Below are 15,916 nucleotides of genomic sequence, written 5' to 3'. Positions count from 1 at the left end.
ACACTAATTCACTCACTCATTTCTAGTGATTTACTTCATTCCAACAAAGTGTGCTTCCTTGCTTTTATATCTTCCCATCTTATGGTGTTATATTTTTTGTTTTCCATGAACAATGCACCACAAGCAATAACGGAAGCAAGACAAAGAACGCGCAGCAATCCGAAGAGTCGCCGTACCCCCTTGCTCATCTTTGAGTGCACCGAGGACGGTGCAAACTTTTAAGTGTGGGGAGGTCGTCCGACCGTTCGACGATTTTGGGTGACAAGTTTCTAATCCCAACACTTTTGCATTTCATTCTAGGATTTTATGGTTTTTACTTGCACTTTCTTGTTTTTGCATACGTATACACAATAAGCTTAGTCAAAATAATGAAATTTTTCAAGATTTCTATCTATAGGGCACCTCAATTGATTTGAGTGAAAACTTTTCATAGAACTTGCTTGAATTATATATATTGTGGACCATGTTTTTGAGCTAAGAACACAAGCAAGTGAGATTTGAGCCTAATGGTGTGGTTACATCTTATAACCACTTATTTTTTTCCTTCTTGTGTGCATTATTCTCTTCCTATGATTGCAATCTTTGATTTGTTTGATTCTTTATGTCCATTATTTTGTGTATTCATGCATTTATATGATTGAGGCCATCATTTCATTGAGCTTACTTACCCAAATAGCCTTACCTTTTATCTTCCTTTGTTAGCCATATTTGAGCCTACGATTAACCCACTTTGTTCTTAATTTTAGCACATTACAAGCCTTAAAGCGAAAAACAATAAATGTCCTTAACTTGGATCTTTGATTGGCTTAGGCTAGTGTGTGTGAGTATCATTCAAGTGTGGGAACCTTGGGACATTGGGTGAATAAAAGGGTAGTTTTGTATTATTAGTGTAAATATTGGGAATTGGGTACATACTCATGTATTGATCAAATGTAAAACCTTATGCATTGATGTTCTTGTATATAGAAAGAAAAAAAAATGAGAAAAACAAAAGAAAAAGAAAAGAAAAATAATATGAAAAAGGAAAAGAAAAAAAATAGAAAAAAAAGAAAGAAAAAGAAGAAAAATAATAAGAAGGGGACAAAATGCCCCAAAGTGAAGCTCAATAAGATCAATGCATAAGTGTTGTGAAATGAAAAAGGAAATGCATGAGTATGTGATAAAGTGAGAAATGGGTAGTTAGGTTAGCTTTGAATTTGTATAGGATGTCATAGGTTAGGTGGGAAGCTTAAGCTTATCAAAGATTCAAATTTCAAGCCCACTCAACCATATATGCATCCTACCTTTACCCTAGCCCCATTACAACCAAAGAAAAGACCTCATGATACTTGTATGCATGCATGAAATATATGTCGATTGTTAGAAGAAAAACAAATCTTAGAAAGCATGATTAGGAGAGAATTTAGTGAATCAACCCTAAACACTTGAGCGGATAGAGTGCAAATACATCCGGTGAGGGTTTGATGCTCAATTACATGTTTCCACCTATGATCATCTTTTCATGCAAGTTTGTAAAAATATTTAATAACTCAATTCAATTGTGGATTAGACTTGCTAGTCCTTAGCCCTTGTGCATATATGCTTCTTGAGAATTGATTTACTTTGACCAAGCAATTGCACTCATTTAGATAGTTGCATATAGGTAGATTGCATTTAGTTAGTTTCCATTGAATAAATACCATACCCTTTACTTCATTCTTGGTTTAAGCATGAGGACATGCTTGGTTTAAGTGTGGGGAGGTTGACAAACCCCGTTTTGACGGTTTATCTTGTATTGATTTTAAGAGATTTTATCACCTTTTACCCACATTTATTCAATGAAATAGCATGGTTTTATGATTGTCTCCTTATTTGTGCTTAGATGTGAAAACATGCTTTTAGACCCTTAATTTGATGGTTTTAATCTCCCTTTGATTCCACTAGATGCCTTGATGTGTTTGTTAGTAATTTCAGATTGAAAAGGGCTAGGAATGGATCAAAGGAGTGAAGAGGGAAAGCATGCAAAGTGGAGAAATCATGAAAAGTCAAAGAAGTTGAACTCGCCCATGGACGCGCGGGCGCACCTGGCGCTTGCGCGCACCTGCGAATCACTCCATGGACGCGTACGCGTGCTGTGCGCGTACGCGTCGGTGTTGGTTTATGATTTTTTAATGAAAACGTGGCCAACGAATTCTGAAGGGTTGTGGGGCCCAATCCCAACCAACTTTGGCGCCAAAGATGCTATTTAAAGCCAAGGATTGAAGAGAAAAGGGGATTCCAATTCATTAGTTCATTACACACACATTAGGATTAGTTTAGAGTTAGTTTCTAGAGAGAGAAGCTCTCACTTCTCTCTAGGATTAGGATTAGGATTAGGTTTAGTTCTTAGATCTAGATTTTAATCTTTGCTTTCTTCTACATCTATCTCTCAATTCCTTGTAGTTACATTCATCTTTCTTCCATTCTTTTGTTGCAATTTCCTTTTATGTTGTTCTTGTGTTTTGTTGTAGATCTACTTTTGTTTCTTCTAATCTCTTTCAATTCAATCAAGGTAATTCATAATAATTGTGTTCATTTGATTTGTTGTTGTTTAATTCCTTGCAATTGAGTAGTGTGGATTTACTTTTCTTGCAATTTTACTATGCTTTCCTTTTATGCCTTCCAAGTGTTTGATGAAATGCTTGGTTGGATTTTAGAGTAGAATTTTATACTCTTGGCTTGGAAAGGTAACTTAGGAACTCTTGAGTTACTAATGTCCAAGTGATTGATGATTGGGAGCCATTGACTCTAGTTCTCACTAATTGAATTGGTGGAGAGTTAGGACTTATGGACTAGGATTGATATAGCTCATTTAACTTTCCTTTACTACTAGTTAGAGGATGATTTAATGGGATTAATCCTTGCCAATTCTCATATTGTGGTTAGTGATTAGGATAGAGATCCTTGACTACCAACCCTTGCCAAGACCTTTTTAGGCCTTAGTTTACTTTCTTGCCATTTATCTTTCATGCTTCATATCAAAACCCCAAAATAACTCACAACCAATAACAAGACACTTTATTGTAATTCCTAGGGAGAATGACCCGAGGTTTGAATACTTCGGTTTATAAATTTAGGGGTTTGTTTTAGTGACAAACAACTTTTTGTATGAAAAGATTAGCGATTGGTTTAGAGACTATACTTGCAACGAGAATTCATTTGTGAAATTCTAAACCGTCAAAAATCTAATCGTCAGAACACCCTTTGTGTTGGTTATCCACTTGGTTCCAAGGAGGCATATGTCCTCTAGAACTTAGTCCAAGCGCTGATCTAATCTCACCATTCTCCTATTAAAAGATTCTGGATCATCTGGTAGTTGAGGCAGCTTGAAGACCTCTTTTATTCTGTCCAGGTCGAAGTAAATAATCTTCCCTCTGACCATAGTTCGAAAGGTATAGAAGGCAGTTCTAGTCATTCTCTACTTATCTGTTTACCACAAATTTGAGTAGAATTCTTGAACCATGTTTCTACCCACCTTTGTCTCAAGATTAGCTAGAATTTCCCAGCCCCTGTTTCGAATCTGCTCTTGGATCTCCAGATATTCGTCTTCATTCAGATCGAATTTAACTTCCGGGATCACTGACCTTAGACCCATTATTTTGTGGTAATGGTCTGCATGTTCTTTGGTTAAGAACTTCTCTTGATTCCAAAGTGGTTTTGGAGTGTTCTCTTTCTTGCCTCTTGGAGTGGTTTGTTTTCCCTTAGGAGCCATGATCTTGGTGAATTTTAGCCCAGTGATCACAAAAAATACACCAAACTTAGAGGTTTGCTTGTCCTCAAGCAAAAGAAATGAAAGGAGAGGAATAGAAGGAGAGTCAAATTCGAGTGGTGGAGGAGAGGGGGAGGCCGAATGTGAATTTAAAAGGGAGGGGTGGGTGAAAATTTTGAAAAAAAAAAAAGATGTGATAGAAGATATGATTTAGAAAAGATAAGTATGATATGCAAAAGATGTAATTTCAAAATTGAAAAGATATGAAAGAGTTTTGAAAAAGATAAATCTAAATTTGAAAAGATAGTATGATGAGTTGAAAAAGATTTGAAAAGATATTAAAAAGATAGATGAGTTTTGAAAAAGATTTAAAAAGAAATTAAAAAGATATATGAATTTTGAAAAAGTTTTGAAAAGAAGTTGAAGAAGAATGAAAAATAGATTTTTAGGATTAAGATTTTTTTTTTAAAATTTAAATTGAAAAATGAGAATTTGTACATGTTCATGCAAGAAATTATGGATGAAAATATGAAATTTTGAAAAAAAAAATTGAGTTGGAAACACAACTTCCTCCCCTCCACATTCCTAGCGTTTAACGCCCAATTGTTGCTTGTTTTGGGCGTTTAACGCCCAGCTAGGTACCCTGGCTGGCGTTAAACGCCAGAAAGTCTTTATCACTGGGCATTTTTCTAAATGCCTAGGATGGTGCAATTCTGGCGTTAAACGCCCAGAATTGTACCCATTCTGGCGTTTAACACCCAGAAGGGCGTTTAACGCCCAAAATATCCCTTATTGGCATTTTTGTGCCACTGAGCTCTTTTTTTCTCTACTTTATACTCTGAATCCTTCTGTAACTCTGTGAACTTCTGTAATTGAGAATCAATGTTGAAGATAATTTATATCAAACTCCTATAATAATTAATTAAATAACAAATAAACTATGCCAATAGTTGGGTTGCCTCCCAGCAAGCGCTTCTTTATTGTCTTTAGCTAGACCTTACTGAGCTTTAATCTAGTCTCAGTTTTGAGCATTCTTGCTCAACATTGCTTTCAAGATAATGTTTGACTCTATGTCCATTAACAATGAACTTTTTTTCAGAGTTAATATCCTGAAGCTCTACATGTCCATATGGTGACACACTTGTAATCACATATGGTCCTCTCCACCGAGATTTTAATTTTCCAGGGAATAGTCTGAGCCTAGAGTTAAATAGCAGAACCTTTTGTCCTGGCTCAAAGACTCTGGATGATAGTTTTTTGTCATGCCACCTTTTTGCTTTCTCCTTGTAATTTTTTGCATTTTCGAAAGCATTGAGTCTGAATTCCTCTAGCTCATTCAGCTGGAGCAATCTTTTCTCTCTAGCTAATTTGGCACCAAGGTTTAGGAATCTGGTTGCCAATAGGCCTTATGTTCCAGTTCCACGGGCAGGTGACAGGCCTTCCCATACACCAGCTGGTATGGAGAAGTTCCTATAGGGGTCTTGAATGCTGTTCTGTATGCCCATAGAGCATCATCCAAGCTCCTTGCCCAATCCTTTCTACGGGCAATTACAGTCCGTTCCAGGATTCTTTTTAGTTCTCTATTAGAGACCTCAGCTTTTCCATTTGTCTGTGAATGATATGGAGTTGCCACCTTGTGGCTAATTCCATATCTGACCATAGCAGAGTAAAGCTGTTTATTGCATAAATGAGTGCCTCTGTCACTGATTAGTACTCTAGGGACACCAAATCTGCTGAAGATATGTTTCTGAAGGAACTTCAGCACTGTCTTAGTATCATTAGTAGGTGTTGCAATTGCCTCTACCCATTTAGATACATAGTCTACGGCCACCAGAACATAAGTGTTTGAGTATGATGGTGGGAAAGGCCCCATGAAGTCAATACCCCATACGTCAAACAACTCAATCTCTAAGATTCCTTGTTGAGGCATGGCGTAACCATGAGGCAGATTACCAGCTCTCTGGCAACTGTCACAGTTACGTACAAACTCTCGGGAGTCTCTATAGAGGGTAGGCCAGTAGAAGCCACATTGGAGGACTTTTGTGGCAGTTCGCTCAATTTCGAAATGTCCTCCATATTGTGATCTATGACAATGCCATAGGATCTTCTGTGCTTCTTTTCTAGGCACGTATCTACGGATTATTCCGTCTGCACATCTCTTAAAGAGATATGGCTCATCCCACAAGTAGTACTTTGCATCAGAGATCAATTTTTTCATTTGCTGCCTGCTGTACTCCTTGGGTATGAATCTTACAGCTTTATAGTTTGCAATGTCTGCAAACCATGGCACTTCCTGAATAGCAAAGAGTTGCTCATTGGGGAAGGTTTCAGAGATCTCAGTGGAAGGGAGGGACGCTCCTGCCACTAGTTCTATTCGGGACAAGTGATCAGCCAATTGGTTCTCTGTCCCTTTTCTGTCTCTTATTTTTATATCAAACTCTTGCAGAAGCAACACCCATCTTATGAGCCTGGGTTTTGAATCCTGCTTTGTGAGTAGGTATTTAAGAGCAGCATGGTCAGTATACACAATCACTTTTGATCCGACTAAATAGGATCTAAACTTGTTAATGGCATAAACCACTACAAGCAGTTCCTTTTTTGTGGTTGTGTAGTTCTTCTGTACGTCATTTAGAACACGGCTGGCATAGTAAATGACATGCAGAAGCTTGTTATGCCTCTGTCCCAATACTGCACCAATAGCATGATCACTGGCATCACACATTAGTTCGAATGGTAATGTCCAGTCTGGTGCAGAAATGACAGGCGCTGTGACCAACTTAGCCTTCAGAGTCTCAAAGGCCTGCAGACACTCTGTGTCAAAGACAAATGGTGTATCTGCAGCTAGCAGGTTATTCAGAGATTTTGTGATTTTTGAAAAATCCTTTATAAACCTCCTGTAGAATCCTACATGTCCCAAAAAACTTCTGATTGCCTTAACATTGGTGGGTGGTGGTAGTTTTTTAATTACCTCTACCTTAGCTTGATCCACCTCTATTCCTTTGTTCGAAATTTTATGCCCAAGGACAATTCCTTCAGTCACCATAAAGTGACATTTTTCCCAATTTAAAACCAGGTTAGTCTCTTAGCACCTTTTCAGAACAAGTGCTAGATGATCAAGACAGGAGTTGAATGAGTCTCCAAATACTGAGAAGTCATCCATGAAGACTTCCAGAAAATTTTCTATCATATCAGAGAAGATAGAGAGCATGCACTCTGAAAGGTTGCTGGTGCATTGCACAGACCAAAAGGCATCCTTCTGTAGGAAAATACTCCAGATGGACATGTGAATGCTGTTTTCTCTTGATCCTGAGGATCTACTGAAATTTGGTTATAACCTGAATAGCCGTCCAAAAAGCAGTAATAGTCATGACCTACTAGTCTTTCTAGCATCTGGTCTATGAATAGCAAAGGAAAATGATCCTTTCTGGTAGCTGTATTGAGTCTTCTGTAGTCAATACACATATGCCACCCTGTAACTGTTCTTGTAGGAACCAGTTCATTCTTTTCATTATGAACCACTGTCATGCCTCCCTTTTTGGGTACAACTTGGACATGGCTCACCCAGGGGCTATCAGAAATGGGATAAATAATCACATCCTCTAGTAATTTAGTGGCCTCTTTCTGCACTACCTCCTTCATGGCAGGATTAAGCCGCCTTTGTGGTTGAACCACTGGCTTTGCATTATCCTCCAATAGGATCTTGTGCATACATCTGGCTGGGCTAATGCCCTTAAGATCACTTATGGACCACCCAAGAGCTGTCTTGTGTGTTCTTAACACCTGTATTAGTGCTTTCTCTTTCTGTGGCTCTAAAGTAGATCTTATGATTACAGGAAAAGTGTCACCTTCTCCCAGAAATGCATATTTCAAGGATGGTGGCAGTGGTTTGAGCTCGGGTTTAGGAGGTTTCTCCTCTGCCTGAGGAGTTTTCAGAGGTTCTTTTGTTTCCTCTGGTTCCTCTAGATCAGGCGGAACATCTTTAAAGATGTCCTCTAGCTCTGATTCGAGACTCTCAGCCATATTGATCTCCTTTACTAGGGAGTCAATAATATCAACACTCATGCAGTCCTTTGATGTGTCTGGATGCTTCATTGCTTCAACAACATTCAGGCTATACTCATCCTCATTGACTCTCAGGGTCACTTCCCTTTTTTGGACGTCAATGAAGGTTCGTCCAGTTGCTAGAAAAGGTCTTCCTAGAATAAGGGTTGCACTCTTGTGCTCCTCCATCTCTAGCACTACAAAGTCAGTAGGAAAGACAAATGTCCCAACTGTGACAATCATCTCCTCAATTACGCCTGATGGATATTTAATGGAGCCATCAGCAAGTTGAAAACAAATTCGGGTTGGTTTGACCTCTTCAGTCAAGCCAAAATTTCTAATAGTGGATGCAAGGATTAGGTTGATACTTACCCCAAGATCACATAGAGCTGTCTTGGTACAAGTACCCTTCAATGTGCATGGTATCATAAAGCTCCCGGGATCCTTAAGCTTCTCTGGTAAGCTCTTTAAGATGACTGCACTGCATTCTTCAGTGAGAAAGACTTTTTCAGTTTCTCTCCAATCCTTCTTATGACTTAAGATCTCTTTCATGAACTTAGCAGAAGAAGGTATTTGCTCAAATGCCTCTATAAACAGAATCTTGATTTCAAGAGTCCTGAGATAGTCTGTAAAGCAGACAAATTGTTTATCCTGTTCTGCTTGGTGGAGTTTCTGAGGATAAGACATTTTAGCTTTGTATTCTTCAACCTTGGTTGCTGCAGGTTTATTTCCTACAGAAGCAGGTTAAGAAGCCTTCTTGAGGGAGTTATTATCAATACTTGTAGGTGTCTGATCCCTCATTAGCATTTGAACGCCAGGCTTGGGGGCTGGATGGGCGTTTAACGCCAGATTTCCACCCCTTTCTGGCATTTGAACGCCAGAATTAGGCTCTCATTGGGCATTTAACGCCAACTTTTCACCCTTTTCTGGCGTTTGAACGCCAGAACTGGGCATTCACTGGGCGTTTAACACCAATTTTTCACCCTTTTCTGGCGTTTGGACGCCAGAATCAATCCTCTCTAGGCTCTTACTGTCCTCAAAGGGATTTTGGGTGGCAATTTGCTCATCCTCTGTCAGTTGTTCTTTTCTTGACTTTCTGCTACTTTGAGTTGAGGTATTTAATATTTTTCCACTTCTTAATTGAACTGCTTGGCACTCTTCTGTTATCTGTTTTGATAACTGCAGTTTTGTCTGATTCAATTGTGATTCCATATCCTTATTAGCATTTTTGGTTTCTTGTAGCATCTCCTTAAATTTTGCTAACTGTTTTGTTATAGAAGATAGTTGCTGATTGAGTTCAGCAACTTGTTCCTAAGGACTAAAGTCAGTTGACACTGCCTTAGCTTCTTCTTTCATGGAGGACTCACTATTTAAGTACAGATACTGATTTCTAGCAACCGTATCTATAAGCTCTTGAGCCTCTTCAATTGTCTTTCTCATGTGTATAGATCCACCAGCTGGGTGATCTAGATATATCTGAGCTTTTTCTGTAAGTCTGTAGTAGAAGATGTCTAACTGCACCCACTCTGAAAATATTTCAGATGGGCATTTCCTTAGCATCTCTTTGTACCTCTCCCAGGCATCATAAAGAGATTCATTATTCTCTTGTTTAAAGCCTTGGATGTCCAGCCTTAGCTGTGTCATCCTCTTTGGAGGGAAATATTGATTCGGGAATTTGTCTGACAACTATTTCCATGTTCTTATGCTGACTTTGGGTTAGTTATTTAACCACATCTTAGCTTGGTCTTTTACAGCAAATGGAAATAGCAGTAATCTATAGACATCCTGATCTACTTCCTTATCATGTACTGTGTCAGCAATTTGTAAGAATTGTGCCAGAAACTCTATAGGTTCTTCCTGTGAAAGACCGGAATACTGGCAATTTTGCTGCACCATGATAATGAGCTGAGGGTTCAGCTCAAAGGTGTTGACTCTTATGGGGGATATACAGATACTACTCCCATATGAAGTAGTAGTGGGGTTAGCATATATATGACCCCAGAGTACTTCTGGACTGTTCATTTCCACTTAGGTCCATAATGGAGTAAGGGAGATGATGTGGATAAAAATTTTATTTTATATTTATTTATTTATTAATTAATTTATATATATATATATTTTTTCGAAATAATAAAATAAAAAAGACTAAAATAAATAAAAAAATTGAAAATGTTTTATGAGGATTTTTGAAAAAGTAAGGAGAGAGAAAGTGGTTAGGAAGTTTTTGAAAAAGATATGATTTTAAAAATTTTAAAAAGATATGATTTTAAAAAATTTGACCAAGTCAACCCAAGGGATTCGAAAATTAATGAGTAAATAAAGGAAAAGATGTATGTTTGAACTTAATGAGGAAAGAGAAAAACACACAAAAGACACAAGACTTAAAACTTTTAGATCTAGCTCCCTTATTTTTCGAAAATTTTTGGAGGAAAACACTAAGGGACACCAAACTTAAAAATTTTAAGATCAAAACACATACACGACTCAAGAACACGAGGAACATAAAAAAGAACACCAAACTTAAAATTTTTAGAAAACCAAAATAAAATTTTCGAAAATCACATGGAAAATAACAAGAAAACACTAAACTTAAAAATTGAAGCAAGATTTAAACAAAGAAAAATTATTTTCAAAAAGATTTTAGAAAGGAAGACTCAAAGGAGCAACTATTCACAAGAACATAGACACATTCAACAAATGCAAGGATTAAACAAAGAAAAATTATTTTTGAAAAAGGTTTCAATTATTGTATTTTTTTTAGATGACAAAAACATAAAGAACACCAAACTTAAAACATGCAACTAGACTCAATGAAAAACTAACAATTAATAAAGAAAAATAATATTTTTCAAAAAAAAAATTTGAAAAGAAAGTAAAAGACTCTAAATAAAAAAGACAAATTTTTCCTAATCTAAGTAACAAAATAACCGTCAGTTGTTCAAACTCGAAAAATCTCCGGTAACGGCGCCAAAAACTTGGTGCACGAAAATTACAATCACACTTTGCAATTTCGCACAACTAACCAGCAAGTGCACTTGGTCATCCAAGTAATACCTTACGTGAGTAAGGGTCGATCCCACGGAGATTGTCGGCTTGAAGCAAGCTATGGTTATCTTGTAGCTCTTAGTCAGGATATCAATAATGGTTCTTAGTTTTAATTGGAATAAGTAAAAAAACATGGATTAAATGATACTTGTTATGCAGTAATGGAGAACAGGTTGAGCTTTTGGAGATGCTCTGTCTTCTGAATTTCTGCTTTCCTACTGTCTTCTTCTTCATGCACGCATGTCTCCTTCCATGGCAAGCTGTATGTTGGTGGATCACCGTTGTCAATGGCTACCAGCCGTCCTCTCTGTGAAAAGGGTCCATGTACATGGCTAATCATTTGTTGGTTCTCACTAATGTTGGAATAGGATCCATTGATCCTTTTGCACACTGTCACTGCGCCCAGCATTCATGAGTTTGAAGCTCATCACAGTCATCCCTTCCCGGATCCTACTCGGAATATCACAAATAAGGTTTAGACTTTCTGGATCTCAGGAATGCTGCCAATTGATTCTAGCTTATACCACGAAGACTCTAATCTCACGGATTTGAATGCTCTATTGTCAGGAGAGGCAGTCAAACTCGTGAACCAGGAACCCAAGAGATATACATTCAATTTAAGGTAGAACGAAAGTGGTTGTCAGGCACGCGTTCATAGGTTGAGAATGGTGATGAGTGTCACAGATCATCACATTCATCATGTTGAAGTGCAAATGAATATCTTAGAATAGAAACAAGCGTGATTGAATAGAAAACAAAAATAATTACATTAATTCATCGAGACACAACAAAGATCCTCACTCCCAACCAAGGGGTTTAGAGATTCATGCCGTAGAAGATACAAATTCAGATGTAAAATGTCATGAGATACAAAATGAATCTTTAAATGTAGTTTTTATACTAAACTGGTAACTTAGGGTTACAGAAAATGAGTAAACTAAGATAGATAGTGCAGAAATCTATTTTCGGGGCCCACTTGGTGTGTGTTTGGGCTTAGCAATGAAGCTTTCACGTGCATAGGATATTCCTGGCGTTTAACTCCAGCTTTTGTGCCAGTTTGGGCATTTAACTCTACCTTGTATCCTGTTTCTGGCGTTTAACGCCAGAATAGGGTAGAAAGTTGGCGTTAAACGCCAGTTTCCGTCATCACAACTCGAGCAAAGTATGAACTATTATATATTGCTGGAAAGCCTAAATGTCTACTTTCCAACACAATTGAGAGCGCGCCAATTGGGCTTTTGTAGCTCCAGAAAATCCATTTCGAGTGTAGGGAGGTCAGAATTCAATAGCATCTGCAGTCCTTTTTCAGCCTCTAAATCAGATTTTTGCTCAGGTCCCTCAATTTCAGCCAGAAAATACCTGAAATCACAGAAAAACACACAACTCATAGTAAAGTTCAGAAATGTGATTTTTGCATAAAAACTAATAAAAAATACTAAAAAGTAGCTAGATCCTACTAAAAACTATATGAAAATACCCCCAAAAAGCGTATAAAATATCCGCTCATCAGTGGTATAAGCTAGAATCAATTGGCAGCATTCTTGAGATTCAAAAAGTCTAAACCTTGTTTGTGGTATTCCGAGTAAGATCTGGGATGGGATGACTGTGACGAGCTTCAAACTCGCGAGTGTTGGGCGCAGTGACAGTGTGCAAAAAGATCAATGGATCTTATTCCGACATGATCAAAAACCGACAGATGATTAGCCTTACGTAACCCGTAGCTGGACCATTTTCACTGAGAGGATGGATGGTAACCATTGACAATGGTGATCCACCTACGTATAGCTTGGCATGGAAAGGAGTACGCATGACTGGATGAAGGCAGTAGGAAAGCAGATATTCAGAAGGAACAAAGCATCTCCATACGCTTATCTGAAATTCCCATCAATGAATTACATAAGTATCTCTATCTTATTTTCCGTCTTATTCATATTTTAATCATCAAAACCCCATAACCATTTGAATCTGCCTGCCTGAGATTTACAAGGTGACCATAGCTTGCTTCAAGCCGACAATCTCCGTGGGATCGACCCTTACTCACGTAAGGTATTACTTTGACGACCCAGTGCACTTGCTGGTCAGCTGCACGAAGTTGTGAGAGAAGTGTGAACTCACAATTTCGTGTACCAGATTGCCAATTCATTCGGGAAAATGTTGCTCAACGATTGATCGAGTTAATCTTACAACCCATTATCAGTTACTTTCGAAGTTCAGAAAACTTTAGTTGTATCTCCAGTCAATAACCATCTGATTAAATTATAGCTCAATTTTCAAGTTAGTTACTAGTTAATTAGTTTGTTAGTTTATGTTGTGTTTATTTGCAGGAGATCTGTAGCCGTATATATGCTATATTCTTTCCAATATTGAATGACACCTTGATTTATTCAAGAACAGCAATAACCAATGGCAAACCCGTAGTGTAATAAGAACGACATTGATACTCAGGAACATGGCATATGGAAACATCAGATGCTGATTCAAACTCCGTGGCAAAGTTCAAACAATAGTAGTACATATTCTTGCATATATAAAGATTATTTGAGCAGGACAAATAAACCATTAACATCAAATAATTTTAAACTGACATGACAACTACTTATGTTAACATAGGGATTCCCAACCAGCAAAAATGGCAAGTTAAGCAATGTCAATCTCCCTTGTGCACACACACTGCTCTAAGGAAGCTGTCACATCTCATATGGCATATGAAAATCCATTCTAATGTTCATTCTATTTGTTCAAAATGTGAAATATATTCGGATGATTCAAGAGCTAAAAGGGATTCTTTGAACATGGGCAACTCATAAACTAGTATAGCAAGGTCGATATTTTCGAAAATGAATTCAATTCCAAACATGGGTTTCATGAGCCCAGATCAAAACGCAATTGATTGAAAGAGAATAAGGAGTAAGAAGTCGACCTTTCGGCAATGTCAACATTGGTATCGACATCGTCGGTGCAGGCAAACTACAGTGCTGATACCACTACGTTCCTACCCATGTCCTCTATCTGCAGTAGCAAAACATCGCAAAGCAAAGCAAAAATATTTGTAAGCAATACAGCAATAATGATAAAACAGTAGAAGCAGGATATATTAATTATAACTCAAGGTTCCAAAAACTGGACATCAAACTTCATGTATCTATATATTCTATTATAATCTTATTTGCATTAACTCTCTTAGCCTTTGGCACTGCCATTAGAGGAGCTTAAAGCCCACACATAAAAAGAGACAAAAACACAGAGAGAATCACTACCTTGCATAACAGAGGAGAGGAGATTGAGACTGAGGGAGTGGAAAACACAAACAATGAAGAGATGCGTCTAGGGTTTTTGGTTTAAAATTTAAAAAAACACAAAAAAAATTTTGGGTGACGGATATCTCAAAATTCGATTTCTGAAAATTAAAAAAACTAGTATATAAACTCAGCACGGAAAAATTTATAAAAATAAGAAAAAAGTTATATACTTCGATATTTAAAACAAAAATACAAAATAATTATTATTTTAAGAAATTTATAAAATTATTATCTAAATCAAAGTTTAACTTAAAAAAAGGAGTAATAATTATTTTATATTTTTTAAAGTAAAATAATTATACACTGATACTGAATTTAAAATAAAATAAAAATATTTATATTAGAATACTATTTTTTCAAAGACTTCTCTATAAACAACATTGATGGTTGAATTTGCAGACATTCCTACGTGATTCATAAGTAAAACTTTTAAATCTCTCTCACTATTAACTCTTGAAAGTGCCACATATAGTTGGCCATATGTAAAAATTGGTTTGAGCAAGTACAATCCAATATGAGATAAAGTTTGTTCCTGAGACTTATTAATTGTCATGGCAAATGATACTATTATGGAAACTGTCTTCGTTGGAATCTAACTGGGACGGTTTCATTTGTTGGTACCATATTCATTCTTGGAATCAAAGCAATATGACCAACATTATTACCTGTTAAGACTTCACATTCTATGACAGGATTTCCAAGCTTCTTAACTTGTAGCCTTGTACCATTACAAAGACCACTGGATTGGTCAATATTCCTTGGTAACATCACCAGAACACCAACCTTGAGTATTAATTTATGTGGGGCAAACCAGAACAATTTATGCTATTCAGTAATTCAAGACCATAGAGATCTATTTGACTCTCCATATTTCCTTCATCCATACAAATAGAATTCGAACTAAGATATAATTTTTCTCCTCCAGAAATGATAGCCATCAGATGGTTGTTGACCTCTTCAACGATGTCTAGTATGGGAGCCAGTATAGTTCTTGCTTTGAAAAAATCCTTTGAGGACATGTTTTCCAAAGTATTTGGATAAGAAAAATGAACCAACTCATCAAATGCCTGGTCCAAAGAAGGAATAACAATATCTCCTGGAAGACATATCTCAGATTCACCATCCATATTGTCACCTATTAGACCATCACCAACTTTCAATAACCACTCACCAAATTGCTCTGTCTCATCTTGATCTGAAGCAGTCGTTCCTATAGAGAATCCATGTTTTTTGTTAGTTTGAGCACCTGACAAAACTTCCAAAGGTAAGACGAATTCACGGTTTAATGAACGATATCTTGTCTCGATCCTCGTGGAATGACAGGAAGAATTTGTCTAAAGTCTCCACCTAGTACAACCACTTTTCCTCCAAAGGGAAAATCTTTTTTATATGTTGGAGAACACTTCATGATATCACCCAAGCATTTATCAAGCGCTTCATAGCAGTACCTACTAACCATTGGAGCCTCATCCCAAATTATAAGTTTGGCTTTCAACAGCAACATTGCTTGAGGGGAACCAGGTTTGATGTTACATTCAGAATCCTCAGTTATATTCAGTGATATTTTGAACCTTGAGTGTGCCGTTCTTCCATTGGGAAGAAGTAAAGATGCAATACCACTCGAAGTAACATTTAACACTATATCACCCCTTGAGTGAATCTCAACAGACATAAGGTTCCAGAGAAATGTTTTTCCAGTACCCCCATGACCATACACGAAGAAAAAACCCCCTTCATCACAATACACAACTGTAACAATTTTATCGAATGCATATCTTTGCTTAGGTGTTGCGATGGCTAACAT

The 15,916-nt window shown here is 37.2% G+C and overlaps 1 protein-coding gene across 1 annotated transcript in view; it reads right to left on the bottom strand.

The window, feature by feature from the left end:
• LOC130963244 (uncharacterized) overlaps positions 1 to 15,916 on the bottom strand; it is a 29,171-nt gene extending 13,255 nt beyond the window's left edge. The window contains exons 1-4 of the mRNA XM_057889377.1: positions 15,514 to 15,916; positions 15,066 to 15,358; positions 14,710 to 14,895; positions 13,785 to 13,822 (exon numbers count right to left, since the gene is read on the bottom strand). Of these exons, the coding sequence (XP_057745360.1) occupies positions 13,785 to 13,822; positions 14,710 to 14,895; positions 15,066 to 15,358; positions 15,514 to 15,916 (920 nt within the window). The remainder of the gene's footprint in view (positions 1 to 13,784; positions 13,823 to 14,709; positions 14,896 to 15,065; positions 15,359 to 15,513) is intronic.

Source organism: Arachis stenosperma, chromosome 2 (assembly GCF_014773155.1).
Source record: "Arachis stenosperma cultivar V10309 chromosome 2, arast.V10309.gnm1.PFL2, whole genome shotgun sequence".
Classification (NCBI taxonomy): Eukaryota; Viridiplantae; Streptophyta; class Magnoliopsida; order Fabales; family Fabaceae; genus Arachis; species Arachis stenosperma.
Note: the sequence above shows the minus strand (reverse complement) of the source record. Positions and strands in the feature narration are given on the sequence as shown.